Genomic DNA, 20,417 nt, shown 5'->3' with positions numbered 1-20,417 from the left:
CCACTGTACAGTATGGTCATGATACGTCACCGGTTTGAGGCCATCCGGAAATGTCTGCATTATTCCGATAATGCAGCATGTCCACCCCGAGGTGATCCTGCCTATGACCGGCTGTACAAGATACGGCCGGTCATCGATCACTTTGGGGCCACATTTCAGCAGGCCTACGTACCTGGAAGGGAGGTCGCGGTTGATGAGTCTCTCGTTGCGTTCAAGGGGAGACTCAGTTTCCGCCAATACATTCCCACAAAGCGGGCGAGGTATGGCGTGAAGCTATACAAAATTTGTGAGAGTACCTCAGGGTACACTTACAAATTTCGTGTGTACGAGGGGCGAGATTCCCGGATTCAACCACCAGAATGTCCCCCCACTCTGGGTGTTACCGGGAAACTCGTGTGGGACCTTATGTACCCACTGCTGGATAAGGGTTACCACTTGTACGTGGACAACTTTTATACCAGCATTCCCTTGTTCAGGTCCCTTGCCGCCAGATCCACGTTCGCTTGTGGGACCGTGCGGAAAAATCAACGCGGCCTCCCTGCCTACCCCCTCCAGGTACCTATCCCCAGGGGTGAGACCCGTGCACTTACCAGTGGAAACCTGTTGCTGGTCAGGTATAAGGACAAGAGGGATGTCCTTATGCTGTCCACAATCCACGGTAACAGCACCACCCCAGTCCCTGTGCGAGGTACCGCGGCAACGGTCCTCAAGCCCGATTGTATCGTCGACTACAATCGGTATATGGGAGGAGTTGATCTCTCTGATCAAGTCCTCACGCCATATAACGCCATGCGCAAAACCCGGGCATGGTACAAAAAAGTTGCGGTCTACATGGTGCAGGTTGCCATGTACAACTCTTTTGTACTATCCCGAAGCGCTGGCAGCACAGGGACATTCCTCCAATTCTATGAGGCAGTCCTCAAAGACCTGATCTTTTCGGACCGGGAAAGAGCAGGCCGGAGTACCTCGGGAACTGGAGGCGCCCGGATTGTCCCTGGCCAACACTTTCCAGGTGTGGTCCCCCATACTGGAAAGAAGGGACGAACCCAAAAAAAGTGCAGAGTGTGTCACAAGAGGGGGATACGGAAGGACACCACAACTCAATGTGACACGTGCCCCGATCATCCGGGCCTCTGCATTATCGATTGCTTCAGGGAGTATCACACTTCCATGGAGTACTAAATTTTTATAATCCCCAACAGTTCACTAGAGAACATAAAACACTATGGCTCTCAGACTTTGGAGACACGAAAACAATTTTTCTTTCCCCAAAAAATATTAGTTTTAGTGCAGGCATCCTCAAACTGCGGCCCTCCAGATGTTGTAAAACTATAACTCCCAGCATGCCCAGACAACCTACAGCCATCATCAGGGCATGGTGGGAATTGTAGTTTTACAACATCTGGAGGGCCGCAGTTTTAGGATGCCTGCTTAGTGTCTCCAAAGTCTGAGAGCCATACATATTGGGCATCGTCGCGTGCGTAAAAGTCGTCGCTATAAAAATAACTTTTTACCAAACGCCTCGGATGAACGGTGTTAAAAATATAAAATAAAAACGGTGCCAAAACACCTATTTTTGGGCAAAATTTAAATTTAAATCCATTTTGCCGGTAATAAAGCAAGGGTTAACAGCCAAACAAAACTAAACATTTATTGCCCCAATTCTGTAGTTTGCAGAAACACCCCATATGTGGTCGTAAATGGCTATATAGCCGCACGGCAGGGCATAGAACGAAGGGAACTCCATACGGTTTCTGGAAGGCAGATTTTGATGGACAGTTTTTTTTTTTTACACCATGTCCCATTAGAAGCCCCCCCTGATGTAGCCTAGACTAGAAACTCCAAAAAAGTGACCCCATCTAAGAAACTACACCCCTCAAGGTATTCAAAAATTACTTTACAAACTATGTTAACCCTTTAGGTGTTCCACAAAACTAAATAGCGAATGTAGAAACAATTTTAGAATTAAATTTTTTTGTTACATTGCCTCAAAAAAGAGTAATATAGAGCAACCAAAAATCTAATTTACCCCAAAAATTGTCCCAAAACAACAACCACCTTATCCCGTAGTTTCCTAGATGGGGTCACTTTTATGGAGTTTCTACTCTAGGGGGGCATCAGGGGGCTTGAAAGGGTACATGGTGTAAATAAACCAGTCCAGCAAAATCTGCCTTCCAAAAACCGTATGGCGTTCCCCTTCTTCTATGTCCTGCCGTTTAGCCAAACAGTAGTTTACGACCACATTTGGGGTGTTTTTGCAAACTACAGAATCAGGGCAACCCATTTTGAGTTTTGTTTGGCAGTTAACCCTTGTTTTACTCCTGGAAAAAACTGATTATATTGGAAAATTTTCCAAAAAATAGAAATTTCTAAATTGTTTCTCCATCTGCCATTAACTCTTGTGGAACACCTAAAGGGTTAACAAAGTTTGTAAACCCAGTTTTGAATACCTTGAGGGGTGTACTTTCTTAGATGGAGTCACTTTTTTGAAATTTCTATTCTAGGGGTGCAACAGGGGGCTTCAAATGGGACATGGTATAAACAAAACCAGTCCTGCAAAATCTGCCTTCCAAAACCCATATGGTGTTCCCCTCCTTCTATGTGCTACCGTTCGGCCAAATAGTAGTTTACGACCACATATGGGGTGTTTCTGTAAACTACAGAATCAGGGCAACCCATTTTGAGTGTTGTTTGGCAGTTAACCCTTGTTTTACTCCTGGAAAAAATTGATTATATTGGAAAATTTTCCAAAAAATAGAAATTTCAAAATTGTTTCTCCATCTGCCATTAACTCTTGTGGAACACCTAAAGGGTTAACAAAGTTTGTAAACCCAGTTTTGAATACCTTGAGGGGTGTACTTTCTTAGATGGAGTCACTTTTTTGAAATTTCTATTCTAGGGGTGCAACAGGGGGCTTCAAATGGGACATGGTATAAACAAAACCAGTCCATGCAAAATCTGCCTTCCAAAACCCATATGGTGTTCCCCTCCTTCTATGTGCTACCGTTCGGCCAAACTAGTAGTTTACGACCACATATGGGGTGTTTCTGTAAACTACAGAATCAGGGCAACCCATTTTGAGTGTTGTTTGGCAGTTAACCCTTGTTTTACTCCTGGAAAAAATTGATTATATTGGAAAATTTTCCAAAAAATAGAAATTTCAAAATTGTTTCTCCATCTGCCATCAACTCTTGTGGAAGACCTAAAGGGTTAATAAAGTTTGAAAAAAACAGTTTTGAATACCTTGAGGGGTGTAGTTTCTAGAATGGGGTCATTTTTGGGAGGTTTCTATTATCTAAGCCTCACAATATGACTGCAAACCTGAACTGGTCCATAAAAAGTGGGATTTTGAAGATTTCTCAAAAATTTCAAAATTTGCTTCTAAACTTCTAAGCCTTGTAACATCCCCAAAAAATAAAATATCATTCCCAAAATGCTACAAACATGAAGTAGACATATGGGGAATGTAAAGTCATCACAATTTTTGGGGGTATTACTATGTATTACAGAAGTAGAGAAACTGAAACTTTGAAATTTGCTAATTTTTCAAAATTTTTGGTAAAAAATGTATTTTTTTATGCAAAAAAATTAACTTTTTTGACCCAATTTTAGCAGTGTCATGAAGTACAATATGTGACGAAAAAACAATCTCAGAACGGCCTGGGTAAGTCGAAGCGTTTTAAAGTTATGAGCACTTAAAGTGACACTGGTCAGATTTGCAAAAAATGGCCTGGTCCTTAAGGTGAAAATGAGCCTGGTCCTTAAGGGGTTAAGGACGCTCCAAACTTAAAAAAAAAACATGCAACTTTTGATATATCATGGGCAAAGTACACAAACATATACTCAAGTAAAACTGACTTCAAATATTAACCTGCGTTCTTCAAATCCAGGAGGTTACGGTAAAGTCCATAGTACAGTCTATGTAAGCAGCGATTTGGGATAATTGCAGTTTAGGCCCCGTTCACACAACCGTATTTTTCCTCTGCGCAGATTGGACGTGAACCCATTCAATTCAATGGGCAGAAAAACTGCAGACAGCACACCATGTGCTGTCCGTTTTGCGGACAAGAATAGACATTGTTACAATGGGTTTGCAAAAAATGTCATCCGTATTTTTATTTTATTTTAGTGTGAATGCACTAAACCAGTCCTGACAGGTGAGGAGCAGCTTTTTCGCCCGTTTCCGTACCTTTCATAGACATGAGTCTCGCCCTCGATACTGCAGGCGCTGCACCCGTTGGAATGAGGGCCCAGGGTCCCGGAGGGGAGACCTTCCACCCAGCATAGTCTATTGTGTAATCCCTTTAATTTCCCATTTTCTCCACTGAACACACGAGACAATTTCAGGCTTTTTAAAAGACATTTATGGTACAAACAGTGTCATATTTACATACAGCTGGTGTACAATTTACACATATGCATATCTGCTCATGTCGCCATCCTCTCCCTCATAGGAAGAAGGGGTTGCCAAGGAGTCTGAAGAAACATCTCATTGACCATATGGATGTAGAATCCTAAAAGGACAATTCCAGTCACTGATCGCCTCACTAGCCTAGCAATGGCGCAGAAAACTAAAACTAAAATGGTAAAGACATTGTATTAAATAATATTCCTTAGGTCGTCACTCCCATCATACCTCTGGATCAGCGGCTTTGAACCTCTGGTCGCAACACTACAACTCCCAGCAAGCCCTGACAGCCGCAGTCTGATCCTCGGGGGCAGGTTTATGAAAAGCAAAACGGTTTCCAGTAGCCTCCACCAATCACAGCGCTGCTTTTTTTTTATTTATTTTTTATCAAAAGCAGAAAATGAAATGATAGCTGCGCTGTGATTGGTTGCCAATTCCAGTTTCATAGCTCTCCTCAGTTTTGCCTGGAGTGTTCCTACAACTCCCATTACATTTAAAGGGGTTGTCCAGGATTTTCTACATTGAGGGCCTATTCTCAAGACAGATCATCGATAGCTGAACGGTGTGATGGTGGTTTGACACCATGCACCCCCCACCGATCAGCTCTTTCCATGCAACTCCGTCCATTGTGTAGTGGAACTGGAGCAGCGCTGCAGTACAAAGCATTGTCTACTACACAATGAACGGAGCTACTCGGCTGTGATGCAGGGTGTCAGATGATCTGATATCAATATAAAAATCCTGAAATGCCCCTTTAAGAGCAAACATTTATTTTAAGTATCTGAAATGCGTAGAACTTTACAATACATTGTAGTCAAGAATTTCCTATTGATTGTACAGCTCATTTATCAAAACTGAAAAAAAAACAAAAAAAAAAAACCCTCTTCGTTGTCCATCATAACCAATCAAAACTCGGCTTTCATTTGGTAAATGGCTCTGGGGAGATGAAATCTACACTGTGAAGGGTTGCCCTAGGATACAAAGGCAGTTTTGCTAAATCTGCCCCCATGTGTCTCCATAGTAACAAACACATTGTATGTACAGTGCTCCCGTGGTCTTGTACTTCTATTTGTCTCCTACTTTGTGCTAGGATAACAAGTGGATGACTGGGACTGCAGGATCTGACTACACAGAATGTTGTCTGTTACCATGGAGACACCCAGTCTGCATAGGAGCCGGAGAAACAAATTGATACATTTTAGATACATTGAGGGAAAATAAATAAATAAAGCAAATTTGGTTTTGAAAATGTACTTAGCCTTTAATGGAGAATGACCGCATATGTACAGCCACCTCCTACTGAGAACAGGAACCCACAGTGTCCCCAGTCATACTACGCTCATTGACCAAAAAAATAAAAAATACCGCACCCAAATAGAAATGTCTGATTGCTACAAAACCCTGCATGCAGATATGTAAATGATTGCATGTGTGGTCTGGGTCTTAACACAAGAGGGCGTAGAAACGCTTCCACCACTGCCCTATATTAAGGCTCTCAGAGGCTACTTCTGGGTAGTGTACTTCTTGGTAAGATGTAATTGACTGCTAGACATGCCCCTCCGGCACCCTCAAAGACATTTTGCCCAGTTGATAGACTTGAGAGGGGGCTCATCACTGGACTGAGAGAAGAAGGATGAACGTTTTGACCAATTGTCTGCCCTCTAGGCCGCTTAGATCTAGCTGTTAGGAGATGTTGGGAGCAGTGGTTAGGTGAGGGCATGCAAAACGTGGAGAACAGGCTCCAGACGGCCCAGACAGACCACAAGTAGAGAGGAAGGTTTGATCCCCCGACAAGCACGAGCAGCTCCCACAGTTTAGTTGTCCACTATCTAGACACAGATGGCCCCTTCATCACACCCTCACCATCTCCATACACTTAGCAGAAGGAAATTTAGTGTCATGGCGCCCTTTACGTGTCCTGCCATTGACAGCCAGCCTGCGTCATCCTCATTTGCAGTGGTGCTGTGAACAAGAAACCTGGACTGCAAGGTACAGAAACCATATGGTCATAATTGAATATTCAAGATTCTGGTTGGCATCCGATGACGGTCAGGTTCCAGTATGGGGAGGCCTCGTGGCGAGTGCTTCAATCCTGCCTTTGCCGTGGAGTGACACACTGCCCCACCTGCTGGCGATGATCCAGCATACGACAGTCGGTCACCCCGAGAAGTTATATGTGCAGGACATCCTGCCACCACATGTGGTCCTCTCATCGCAGGGCTTCCTACCGACCAGCAGGATAATGCTCGCCTGCAAACAGCAAGGGTCACCAGATTTATCGACAATCCAGCATTTATGGAACCAGCTGGGACGCCAGCTTCAGCAACCTATGAGTGTACAGGATCTAAAGGTGTCATGCCCCATTCTGACGATGTGCGGAGGTCGGCCAGGATAGCAGCACGAGTTTAGTGGTTGCTTTGGAGCCGTGCTGGATCCACCTCTCATCAGGTGCACTGGGTGGGGTCATTAGTTTAAATAGCACACTGCCCAGTGCCCTGAGCATGATTATACTGTTCATTTGGTCTGGGAAGCTTGGAGGGAAAGTTGGCTGTCAGTTCCTGCTATCAGAGATAAGTGTCATTTCTAGTTCGGTTGTTTGTGTCTTCTATTTCATCCAGGTTCTGTGCGAGCAGACTGCTCCTATCTCCCCACTTCACCATCTTAGGGAGTTCAGGGTTTTGTCAGCCCAGGCTGGAGGACACAAGCACACCTACCTTCAAGGTCTGCTTGTGGGCTGAGCAGTGCAGGGAAAGAGGTCAGGGATAAGCTAGGAGGTGACCCTTCCCCTATCTCTCGTCCAGAGCCTGGTTGGTGTGTCATCTTTTGTACAGAGTGCACGTCCGCCGTGACAACAGGCCCAGCATAGACATCTGTGGGCAAATGTGCTGCAGGATATAGAACCTGCATGCCTCCATGCCCAACTGTATCTCATCCTGTATCCAGGCTAGAGCCGCCCAACAAAGTCCTACAGCCTCCTTTCTACTCTACTGGCCCCCATAAACTTCGCCTTCTCTCTAATATTGTAATCACTTACATACAGTTGTAGCAGGCGTTATAGTAATTCCTGGCGCAGTAACGCACGCTTATCTCTGTGGCTTTGTTACCAATGTGCAAAGCTTCTTAAAGTGCTTAAACTGTTGGGTTAACGCATTAGCCCACTGATGTTGGCGCTCGCTAGATCTGTATATCATCATTACATTCACATACGTAAAGCTTTCATTCGACTCAAAGAACTCCTTCTTGGTGCGCCATTGGTTTTGTCAGTGAGTGTATATGCCTGAATTATAAGGCAGCATCCAAAATATATTTCCACATAGAATGACCTTCCTAAAGTGCAGCCCAATCTCTGACTTACTAGTATGTGTAGGAAGCAAGTATACATGGTGACTTAACAGGGAATTACTCTTCATGCTTTACTATAGCGAGAAGGGTTGTCGTCACATCATTTCTGATGACTCTGATAATCCCCAAAAATCTGGCTCTGGGTAACTGTATTGGCAGGTGATCGCTGCAATGGGCCCTGGTACCTTTTCTGCTTTTGGGTCCAGAATATACATCCTGCTTTCTCCATTATTTTGAACTTGCCTGGTGCAACCATACAGTGAATTATAATCTACTGAGAACATCGCCACCTAGTGGCAATACTATAAAGAAATATAAGCACATGCTTGAGGTTACGTTGAGGAGCCTCGGCCTCTCTCACTGCATTATTATATAACGTACATGCGTTTTCTATTAGTCCTGCCCTGAGCCTGGAGCATATCCCAAGCAGTATACAGCTTAAACGTCAGAGCCGGGCCACCGCTGAGACAATCGCTCAGCTTCAAGTGACATGGTCATAAAATGCATATCCTATGCATATAGGATTGGACTTCTCCTCCCGACCACAGGAGCGGGTGCGCCCATCAGCACATCTTGCATGTGCTACAACAATTCCCCTTATGGAGAAGTTGACGTATCATATTATATGATATCATATTAGCGTCCTCACCGGTAGATGGAGCGGAGGAACATTCCTAGAAGCTCCTTTACACAATAAAGCAGATTCTCGGATTAGAAAACCATGGCTGCTTTTTCTCCCACCCAAAAAACAGCGCCACAGCTGTGCACAGGCTGAGTGTGGTACTGCAGCTTAGCCATAATATAAGCAGTAATATCAGACACAACCTAAGGTCAGGCTGTGGCCGAGTTTTTTCTAATCCTTGACATCATCTTGAATTCAAATGTGATATTGTCCATGAGGGGGCAGCAAGTCATCCTCCCGTTTAAGCACAAGTCCCAAAATTCGGCCGATTTATTGCAGTCCGGGTAGAAGAGTTATGGATTTTACCAGTGGGCGAGGGGGCAGCAGTCAAATATTCATCTTCTGTAAGACGAAGCATGCACTGTGAGGAGAGAAACAAGACGATCATTGGAAACAATGGAATATTTCGGCAGCACTATAACAAACAGCATGGCAAAACGGGGAGCCCTGGTCTGCAAGGTGCCTCCAACTACATCACATAATACTATTTTATTACATGCTCTGCAGATATAAGTAAAGGCGCCACTGGACACACTGTGCACATTACCCCAGAGAAGCCCAAATCTCTCCCCGTGCCATATCCAAATGAGAAGTGTCCACCCACGGGAAGATCTTGAACAGTGCAGTGTCCGGCAATATTGGGGTTAATCCCACCCAGCTTCCATAGCTAGAACGCCGACGGAAGCAGCCGGATCTGTGCACCGACTCCACATCCCTTCTGTGCATGGAGTGGGTCAGATGTTGCCGCAGCGAGATTAACGCAAAACCGCGATCAAATGACGGTCGGCGGGATTACGTCCAAGATTGATGGACACTTCGCTGTTCAAGATAACGTATTGCTGGTGCCACACAGAGGTAGGTTTAGAAAGATCTCTCCAGTGCCAACATCATGTAGTTTAGGGGGTAAAAAACAACTTGCAGGTTCTCGTTTCATAAAGTCAACCTCTTATGAGAAGGGGTTAAAAAAAAAATAAAAATATCGGATTGGTAAAGGTCTGACCCCCCCAGCTGGTTCTGAAATGGGAGAGAGATGCAATACCAGGCACAACCACTACCAAATGTACGGCGCTGTGATCGGTAAAGCACAAATGGATCCTGATCCTGGTGGTGCCAAAAGGTTGGACCCCTGCTGATCTAATATTGAGGCCCAGCCTGTTGTTTCCAGGAGAAGCTGCATATGGGCATACATTTCCCCTGCAGGAGAACAACGGCACTGTACGGCATTCGTCCAAATGAAGGGCCAGCCATCAAATGCATGGATGGGCCAGGTCCACCAGCTGACAATGGGGCATAGGAACGGGGGTTACCCTGATGTCTATTCAGCTACTGGGGCAGGAATGACTCACAAGGTTTGTCACCCAGCTTTTCAGAGACCCTGAAAGTCATTATCAAGTCATACAGAAAGGAGCAGGAATTATCGTACAGTTGCGGGTTGCCTCTGCCCCATACACTTCTACTGGGGCGACACCGGTGATGTTTTCCAGGCTTTCTACTAATAACCAGTCAGATCTGTTGCAGGAGCAGTGCTGCCATCTAGTGTCCAATTTGCAAAAACTGGAACTTGTCTCGTTTAGAATGGGCTTGTGTCATAAATTTTCATTTGTTGGCGTACATCGCTTCTGCTGAGCTGACACAAATCAACCCTCATTTTATGGCTTCTTACGACCTGGCGCGGCATCCGCTGTGCAGCGGAACTAGTGCCAGTGCTGGGAAGGACTATTTTCAAGCTTTTTTGGAACAACTTAGTACAGTTCAGCTTAACCCCTAACCACTGATGTGAAGGCAGGCACTTCTACTATAGGGCAGGGATAACCAACCAGCTGTTGCAAAACTACAACTCCCAGCATGCCCACACTGCCTACAGCTATCAGCCTACAGCAGGGCATGGTGGGAGCTGCGGTTGGCCATCCCCGCTTTAGAGGCAGAACAGGCAGCTGCAGTGGGATCCATGCAGAAGGTAGGGGGTCGTTCAGGTTGTTGCCTCCTACACTCTTGGTGGCAGCTGAGAACAAGGAATTAAGCAGGTTGAAATCAAACATGCCCGATCCCGCTATAAGCGGACATCTACTGTTGGGGAGAGCGCCAGATCACCACCAAACACATTACATGGTCGGCGAGTTCAGCAGACGTCCATCTAATGTGTATGGAACTCCCTTGCCACTGGGATGGCAATGGTCAAGCTGTCCTTCTGCTCTATGGTGAGCAATGGGAAAAGGGTATAAGCCAGCACTGAGCCCTGTATATCCTTGATATGGTCATGCAATGGGGTCAACTATTGTACAGCTGTGGCCTTCTCTACTTAATGTGCACATATGAAAACTAGCTGCTAAGGCTACTTTCACACTAGCGTTTACATTTTCCGGTATGGAGATGGCAGTGGATCTCAATACCGGAAAAAAACGCTTCCGTTTTGTCTCCATTCATTGTCAAAAGGGAACGGACAAAACGGAACTGAACAGAACGGAATGCTCCAAAATTCCGTTCCGTTTGGTTGCATTCCCATACCACAGTTTTCTTTCCATCATGGGATGCGGAGCAAGACAGATCCGGCATGACTCACAATGTAAGTCAATGGGGACGGATTTGTTTTCTCAGACAGAATAGAAAACGGATCCGTCCCCCTTTGACTTTCAATGGAGTTCATGGCTATGTTAAAGATAATACAACCGGATCCATTCATAACGGATGCAGATGGTTGTATTATCAGAAATGGAAGCGTTTTTGCTGAACTCTGCCGGATCCAGCAAAAACGCTAGTGTGAAAGAAGCCTTAGAAAAGTAAGGAGAAACCATGCACCGGTATATCCAAGATGTTTACATATCGAGGGGTACAGACAGGGCGTCAGGGGCTTCGGCTGTTAATCTGGATGTTTTTAAAAGGGTATCAATGAACCAATCATGTATGATTTTTGCCCGTAAATGACGAGATGCTTCATTTTTCACATGTAGTGCCATCTAGTGGCCAAACACACTACACTGCAGACAGAGAAGTGGTTGTCTGAATCTAGCAATTAAAACTGGTCAACCTATTGATCAATTATGGCCTCATTCCCTTGTGACAATTTTGTCACTTTTTTTTGCACAATTCGGAAAAAAAACCTGGAGAGAGAAAAAAATAAATAAATAAATGAAAGTAAAGGGGGACAAGACCTGCACAGGTGAAGCCATGCACATTAGATAGCAGACTGCAAATCCCCCAATTACCTCTTTATTTCATATTATTTGGCCTCATGCACACAACCATATTTTGCTGTCTGCAAACCCTTGACACGGGCTGTGTGCACGCCGCATTGCGGTGTGGGACCCATTGACTTAAAGTGGTCCGCCTGTTGCGGCGAAGTATAGGACATGCCCTAGCTTTTGCGGAGGCACACATAAGCCCACATCCGTGTGGAAAAGATACCATGTACTTTGCCGCAACATGCGGACCCATTGAAGTCAATAGGGTTTGCACCGTGCACACAGCCTATATCCGAGGTTTGCGCACCGCTGAACACTTACGGTCATGTGCATGGGGCTTTAGGCATATACTACCAACACTGTACCGCTAACATCCAGCGGCGGCTTTGATTGACTGGTCTTATATGGCAGGTTCCCACTCCTTACCTAGATGAGGATGCATGTCTCCACATCGGCATTCAGAAGTCTTGAGCGGTCATCTCTACTTCCGCGATGCTCTGCACCCGGGCTTTCTTACAAGCTCCCTCGACAGATTTCTTGTACCTCCGTTTGGGGGAGTCGGGGGCACACAAGGACAGTTTGGGAGCTGAATGGAAGAGTAGCACAGAGTGAAAACTCACTTTATCATAAGCCATAAAAATGTCTGGCACAAGAAACGTGGTCCCAGATGATTCATCTAAACCCTCGGAGGAGGATTTTTCTTCTCGGCGGCGAAGGAACTGATCATTACAATGCGGGCACATTCTTTATGCAGAGAAGAAAGTGCATTAATGACTAGTTAACTTTATTATTTTTAGAATTAAGGGGACCACGTTTTCCATGTCCAGCAGCAAACGAGAGAGAAATACGACTTTACAGGATCTACAGACTTTCCTTGAATGCACCTTATAACGGACGTCATGGCCGATGTATTAAAAAAAAAAGCAAAAACAGCACAAGTCAGCAGTGATATAGCAATAGTCTGTGGGGAGGCTGCAATCCCATCAGACTCCAGCAAGAGGACCATTCCTGTCCATGGGCTGTGTTGGTATTACAAAAGATCAAATCTTATAAAGGAGCTGCCCCCTCTCCTGACTTATCTGTTTTAGTAACTAGTTGCATCCCCCCCCTGTAATAACCCTTCTGGAGCATCTTTTCTTATAACTCTATGTTGTGCCATTCATTTATTATTCCTGCTAGAAGTTAGGAATGAATTACTTGCAGTTTGCAATGAAGGTACAGATGGGTGTCACCAGTTTGGGGGGGTGTCAGTGTCGGGCTGATCCTTTGGGTACAGTCCAATGTACCCACAAGACTGCGTTGGGAACTCGACTGTAGTATACCGCTTGGCTCAGAGAAGACTCAGATCCTGGCAGTTTAACCCCTTAGATGCTGCAGTCCATAGCATTGACTTGAATGGGGCTGAGCTGCAACTAGGCCATGTGACCGATGTACAGTGATGTCACTGGCCTAGGGAGAGGCTGCGGCACTCGGTGGGTGTTGCATCCCTGCAGATCCGATACTGATGACCTATCCCGAGGATACTTCATAAACATCTGTTCCTGGATAACCCCTTTAAATGAGAGGTCCAGCTTAGAAAACCTATTTTTATATACCTTGTTAGGTCATTAATAAGGAAAGGGGGCTTCCCTGTTCAGGATGCTCATTTCTTGGACAGAGTGGAGAGTGACTATAAGGAGGGTCTTCCGCCCTAGGAGGACCTCCCTGTGTTAGCAAAGATCACCCAACAATTAGAATGAGCGATGTGTAAGGCTTAAAGGGATTTTCCAGGCTCCAGATATTTGTGGCCTATCCTCAGGTTAGGTCAGAAATATCAGCTCTGAGGGAGTCCGACATCGGACACCTCCACTGATCAGCTGTTCTCAGCGCCAGAAATAACACCTTGAGTGGAGCCAGAAGCAGATCTCAGTTCAAAGTGTCAAGAGGCTGAGCTGCAGCAACCGGGCGACCCCCACCACTGCAGCAGCCGGGCGTGGCGATACATAATATGTTTATTTATTGTTTATGTATTTTATATGTAAAATTGGGATAGGGGGTGATTTATACTTAATATTTTGGTGTTAGTTATTAAATAAAAAGTATAAAAAAAATAAATGAAATTTCCCCCCTTAGGGGCTAGAACCTGGGATCTCATAATCCCTTGTCCTTATCACCCTAATAGAGCTCTATTAGGGTGAATAGGCCTCACACTCTCCCTGCTGTCCTGTGCATAGTACACACAGCAGCAGGGAGATTACCATGGCAGCCAGGGCTTCAGTAGCGTCCTGGCTGCCATGGTAACCGATCGGAGCCCCAGGATTACACTGCTGGGGCTCTGATCACAACTGCCACTAATGAGGAGGAGGGGAGTGGACCCTGTGGCCACTGCCACCAATGATTAGAATACTGGGGGGGTGGGGTTGGGCATACTGCGCCACCAATGAAGAGGAGTAACCTTTTAATAAAAATACAGGAGCCGGGTGCCGGAGGCAGAAACACGTAGCCGGCGACGACCCGAGGGGTTAACTGCCTCAGATCGCAGCGCCCTGTCATAGAGCCCGGGGGCCGGTTATGCGATTCTGCTGCCGGCACCCGCCTCCTGTATTTGTATTAAAAGGTTACTCATCTTCATTGGCGGCACAGTGGCCACAGCCCCTCCCCTCCTCCTTCTGTCTCTCTTCTTATTGGGGGAGGGAAAGAGCGACTCCTTCTCCCCTGTGCTGCTGAGGAGAACACGGAGCGCGCTGAGAGCAGCACGCGCCATGTTCTCTGATACTAGGCTGTGCAGAAGCGCTACTGCACAGCCTAGTATCGGTAAATGTCAAATCCCAGTATGGAATCGATACCAGTACAAAAGTATCGATTGGGTATACCCGGTGCCACCCTGCAAGGAAGGAATAGAGAAGCTCTGACAATCCTCTATTGTGAATGGAGGATCCTGTCTTATCTGTACACAGAGGTGATATAGGTTATCCTAAACCTGTCTGTAATGACAAGGAGATAACTGCTGAAGAAAAATTGACAAGAAAAATTCTTAAAAAATGCGTTTAACATAAAAACGTGATTTAAACAATAGGTCATTTTCTGATGACACATTCCCTTTAACTGTCTGATTTCTGGTGCAGATATTCTTGTGCTCTCACCTGCCTCTATAGAGATCTGATGAGCAACAGGGTCACTAATTGGGCCACTCAGATCTTCTGCACAGGATGGAACAGATGCCAATATACCTAGAACAGCAAGACAACAGAAATATGTCACCCGAAAAAAAACAAAAAAACCCTCGTACTTGTCCAAAATTTTAAATGACACCCCATAAACACTGCCACTATTGTCCATGGGCCGAGCCTGGTATTGCAGCACGGCCTCATTCAAAAATGGGGCTGAGCTGCAATGACATGGTTGCAACGTGTCCACCACAGCAGGAGACGCTCTTTGTATAGCGGCGAGTCTGGATCCCTCCTCCATGACATTCCTCTCCCCAGATAGGACATATGGACAGTTTTATGTTGGACTGTTTGGACAACTTGATCCCTTCTAGGTCCCCGATGACGAGCTATAGCCTATATGGGACACCAGCACTGTATACAGATTCCTCCTTGCAGCAAGCACTTATGTCAAGAACCTATAACGGCAGACTGCAAAGAGTCCGCAGATACTCACAGAGGCCTCGGTAGCGGGACAGCTGCTGGTAGGTCTGCTTCATGCGCTCTATGTTCAGTCTGCTGGCTTCATGCATGATTCACTATGGGCTTAGGGTAGTCAACGCCTATAACGCACTTGGCTTCTTTCTGAACAGACTCCGGGGCATTCCACGGCTCGTATATGTAACGGGACTGGGAAGCCCTTGAGCACCGGCAAGTATCGTCTGCAGAGAAAACGGGGAAAGAAATCAGACTGTGACACGCGGCAGCCTCCCAGTATGCTGTTTGTCTGAATCAAGGTTCTACTGGTTGATGCCTCAGATGCTGAGACCACCATTGATCGCTCTGCCCCTTAGTTTTCGGTCTGATCAGCTTCCTGAACGGCCGGTGTACGGGATGCCACCTGCAGCTCAAACAACTTGTCCCCAATAAAGTAGGGATGGGAATTAACTACTCATCCCGTCTGCCCCCATTAGATCCTATAGATACTATCCTAGTGTCTGCCCATTGAGTTAGTCCACGTCCTCGGATGGTCAACTTGAGCGATATAGGGCTTCTTACTATAGGCTTAGGTTCAGGACGGGGTCACCCTTGTCAGGGTGGGTGCTCCGTGGTTGGGTATTAAAGGGTCAGCGTGGCAAGTCCATCTAGAGCTTAACAGGGACCTGGTTATGTGGATTTCCCTCTGTAGTCATCATAGTGACCCCGGTCTGGTACCAGCAGACATCACACCGATATGTCACTAAAACTTTGACTTCCATCAACCCTATAGAAGTGAATGGAGCGGTGGCTGTGCGCTTCCCATTCATTTCACGCTTCACCATTTTCGGCGCTCCTCCCGGAAGAATGAATGGAGGGCGGCCGTGCATATGCGCTTCGCCCTCCTTCACTTTGCAGGCTCCGTTCTAAAGATAGGTTGCGAGTCCCAGAGGCAGGAGCCCGCACCAATCAGACAGTGGGGGCATAGGCTAGTGATATGCCCCCAACGTCTGAGGCGAGACAACGCCTTTAACTCCCGGTCCGTGAATTTATCATCTCTATGTTTTAAATGAAAATTATAAAAGGTTATGTTTTAAGTCATTTAGCCCGCCGCCCCCCCCCCCTTAGAAACCCATAGGACAGCCATGCAGAACCAAATGGTAAACGAGGGGCACAGGCATCATGCTTCAGCCCCTTCATTTTAGCACTTACTGGAGGGTCTGAGCACCTGGACACCCACCCATATTACTACGACATATCAGATGTATGCTAAAATGATAGATTGCCTCGGCTACTTTTTTTTCTTTTTAAATGGTAACTAAAGGGCTGAAGCAGCTAATGAGCCTTCAATGTTTTGGTGGGGACCCAATCTACAGGCCCTCTACCAATAAGGGTCCATTCACACATCCGCACGTGGTCAGCACTGTGATAGAAATGCCTATTCTTGTCCGTGATTGGGGGCAAGAATAGGACACGCTCTATCTTTTTGGTGGGGCCGTGGAATGGAACTACGGATGCGGTTGACATCTTTTGTGGCCCCATTGAAATGAATGCGGACCCTGAACTACGGAGGTCTAAATGGACCCTAAGGGGCTGCGGCTGTCATCACGTGAACAGTCTGTGTCTGGTTCTGCAGCTTGTCCCAGTCACTTAATTTACCCTGGGCCTAATGCATCACATGCTCCAGTGCAAATTTGTCATTGGCCATTCAAGGACCTAACACCGAATATAACATTTGTGTACCCATCGTACCTGACATAGTCTCCGCTGGGGTCGGTCCGTCTTGCCAAAGCCCACGGGACAATAACAGTGGAAAAACTGCTGGAAGAACGCACTGCACGAGAGCCACATCCAGCTGCCGGCGTTCACGCTGAAGTCTGCATCCAACAGCAGCTCATCAAACACCTGGATATGGGGAGCAATGACTGGTTACACTTACAGGCAGGGGCAACACGTCTACTCCGCTGAATACCGTCAATACACTGTCCAGCAAAGCAATCATGCAACACTACAGGCCTATAGATCTACAGAGAGCTTCTACTGAGCTCTGCGCGTATATAACGGGACAGCACTGGCGGCGTCTGCGATATCATTTTAATGGGAAATGCAGGTTGGAGATCCAGAGATATCTGCGCAGAAGAGACCGAAGCCCTAGTCATGAGAGGTGCAGGCTATCGATCCCTTCTTCTCATGGACTCCCACTGCCTCACTGACATTAGCAGGTACCCCAACAAATCCCTTGGAAGAGATTGACTTCAGTTGGCAATTGACGTGCATTTAACCCTCTAGTGACATGACTAATTTTAGCCTTAAGGACCTGTTGGTCAAATTGTAAAGTACTTGGGGGGGGGGGGGGGGGCTTGTATGATGAGATTCTGGGAAGCATCGCTGTGCAGGCTGATGACCAAGTCAAGAGTACAGCTTTTGGCAGTCAAAAGATAGAATTACCCACATAAACATCTTATAGCAGGGGGGGGGGGGTCAGGCTTTCAGACCCCTGACACTCACCTTTACGCCACATTCCCAGCTGTTCCAGAGATCCCCCCGTGTCAGGAAGCAGGCGACGGCGTGCCTTGCCAGGTGATGGATCCAGCCTTCCAGTCTCAGCTGTGTCATGATGGCATCAATCCACGGAAACCCAGTCTTCCCTTCTGTCCACTTGACGAGGGCCTCAGGGTTCCGGTCCCAAGGAATTTGCACGCAGATTGGATTCCCTTCCATTTGGTCAAATTTGGGGTTGTTGGTGGCAGCCGTGTAGAAGAACTCCCTCCAGAGGAGCTGCCCGTACAGCGACAGGGGGGGAGGACTGTTCTTCTTTACCTTATAATGGTGGCAACAGAGGGGTAAGCAATCGCCGTCCTCATCGTGTGATAGACATGTAAGACATAAATCCTGCATCTCACCTTCTGATACAACTCCTGCAGTCTGTAGTAGAAGAGGCGGCAGGACAGACAGCCAAAACGCAGGTAGGGACTGAGGCCTGTGGGACTCGCCAGCAAAGAGTTGGCATTCATCCGTGGGCGCTCGTAATTTGCCACCCATGCCTGTGAATTTGAGGAAGCCATAATCAATTGCAAATACATAGTAATAGTACTGGTTGGTTTGCTTGAATTTCGGTAGAAAGTTATGTAGCAGAGCCGAGTTGGTCATGTGTGTGTCTGGAGCTGCACTGCAATTACTATAGCGCTATTCTGATCACAGATAAGCGTTATCATCACATGAATCAGAACGACACGACAGACTCTGCTCTGCTATATCTAAATGCCCACGGATACCAAACAATGTGTTACGGCAAAACCGGACATGTGAATGTTGCAAGGGCGGTTGTTGCTTGTTCCATACCTTGCGTTCCAAGTGTCTGTCGAGACGGGCCAGGGCCTCCGTTTCTCCTCCCGGCCATACTGCGGCCCCTTGATTCTCCCTTGGAAAGCCTGATGTAAAAGTAGATACAGGATATACATCAGATGGATAGCGCCCCCTATCACCATAGTGAAGGTATGAAAGGTTTACCCAATGTGTGGCTTTCTAGCATGTCCTGAAAATAGCCGGAGGAGGGGACGGATTTGGCCCTTCTAGGGGCACCAAGCAGTGTTATGTCTGAAGCCGCCGCTGCCCTGCTTAGCTGCACCCATCGTTCCACTAAGCCCCACCCTCTGCTTAGCTCCACCCATCGTTCCACTAAGCCCGACCCTCTGCTTAGCGGCTCTGCAGCGGAGGTTTCCCTAACCACCCCGGGCCCATGTGCAGCAGCTGAACTGGCTGCACAGGCAACGCATGTCTGCCCATTTTGTCATTTCTTCACAGCTAGATGCTTGTGACTAACATGGGGCCCCCCCTGGTCTCTGGGGGCCCCTCAAGCAGTGATAAAATCCACCCCTGGCTGAAACACATCAGGAGACCACGGATGTAGAGAGAGGTGAAGCTACTGACTCACCAAGCTCCTCCAAAGATGGCACCCCATAGGTCTCGTCATGCGTGTTCTTGATCTCTCCTCGGCAGGGCACCATCTGCTGTCTTGTGATGGTCGGGACGGGTCGACGAGGAAGCTCCATGCGGCTGATGATGGCTTGAAACCTCTTGTAGGTGAGAGGAGGGCTGTTACCATTCAGCTCAATGATTCTGCAAAAAACAAATCATCACGAAAAGTCAGATCCTGTGTACAGGAACATCCAGACACCCGCATGACAACCTATGGCACAAAAGGGGTTAACTGCATCACCAGACTAGAACCCGAATGTCTTCAGCAACATATCTATTGTTTTTCAATTTGTATTTGCACAAAACGCTTTCATGTAGCCCCCCAGTAAAGGCGAGCATGCACCCGTTGACAGCTCTGCTATACGACCCTACTTGTTGATGGTTTCTCTAGGCAGCTGAACCCAGACTAATATCTTACGTGGAAGCAATATACAGTACTGGGGAGGGAGAACGTCCGCTGCATTGTTAAGATGGGAGAAGACGCTCTTGTGAGATACGTCAGGGTGGTGGGATGCCATGGTGACCCCCTCCATACATCCAGGCGGAAGACGAAATCTCGCAGATGGGGTCGGCAATTATTCTAGTCCCTTCTATTTAAAATCCAACTTCACACAAAACCTGGAAATTCAGGTCAGATTGCAAATAAACCCCCCCCCCCCGCATGTCACAGGGGTCCAGGAAGCTGGGATACGGGCAGGTGTCTGGGGGGCTCCTCACGCCTTAGCGCTGCTTTACACCAAAAGATTATCTGACAGATTTTTCTGACCAGTCAGATGGCTGTTTAAACACAAACTATTGGCCTGATTGGACAGAAATTGGTCAGATGCTGGTGTAATACAGCCCTTACAGGTACCTCACCTGTCCATCCAATATCTAACATACAATTTCCATCCAATATTTAATATACAATTTCCATCCAATATCTAACATACAATTTCCATCCAATATCTAACATACAATTTACATCCAATATCTAATATACAATATCCATCATCGAATATCCATGTAATATATACAGTATCTAATATCCAACTAATATCTACCCACCTAAAGCTACTTTCCCATCTGCGTTCCGTCAGGGAATCAGTAAAAACGCATCCGGTCCATAATACAACCGTCTGAATCCGGATCCGGTTTTATTATTTCCGAAATGAACAAGATGAAGTCAATGCAAGTCAATGGGCGGCGGATCAGTCCGAAAAAAAAAAAACATCCAGCACCATTGA

At 46.7% G+C, this 20,417-nt stretch overlaps 1 protein-coding gene across 1 annotated transcript in view; it reads right to left on the bottom strand.

The window, feature by feature from the left end:
- Positions 1 to 7,233: 7,233 nt before the first annotated feature.
- The window catches only part of CRY2 (cryptochrome circadian regulator 2), a 43,626-nt gene continuing 30,442 nt past the window's right edge, over positions 7,234 to 20,417 (bottom strand). The window contains 12 exon segments of the mRNA XM_044269663.1: positions 7,234 to 8,793; positions 12,038 to 12,197; positions 14,734 to 14,820; positions 15,254 to 15,323; positions 15,325 to 15,426; positions 15,428 to 15,458; positions 16,966 to 16,997; positions 16,999 to 17,118; positions 17,722 to 18,033; positions 18,117 to 18,257; positions 18,556 to 18,644; positions 19,148 to 19,332. Of these exon segments, the coding sequence (XP_044125598.1) occupies positions 12,070 to 12,197; positions 14,734 to 14,820; positions 15,254 to 15,323; positions 15,325 to 15,426; positions 15,428 to 15,458; positions 16,966 to 16,997; positions 16,999 to 17,118; positions 17,722 to 18,033; positions 18,117 to 18,257; positions 18,556 to 18,644; positions 19,148 to 19,332 (1,297 nt within the window). The 3' untranslated portion in view covers positions 7,234 to 8,793; positions 12,038 to 12,069.

This window comes from Bufo gargarizans, chromosome 10 (assembly GCF_014858855.1).
Source record: "Bufo gargarizans isolate SCDJY-AF-19 chromosome 10, ASM1485885v1, whole genome shotgun sequence".
Lineage (NCBI taxonomy): Eukaryota > Metazoa > Chordata > Amphibia > Anura > Bufonidae > Bufo > Bufo gargarizans.
Note: the sequence above shows the minus strand (reverse complement) of the source record. Positions and strands in the feature narration are given on the sequence as shown.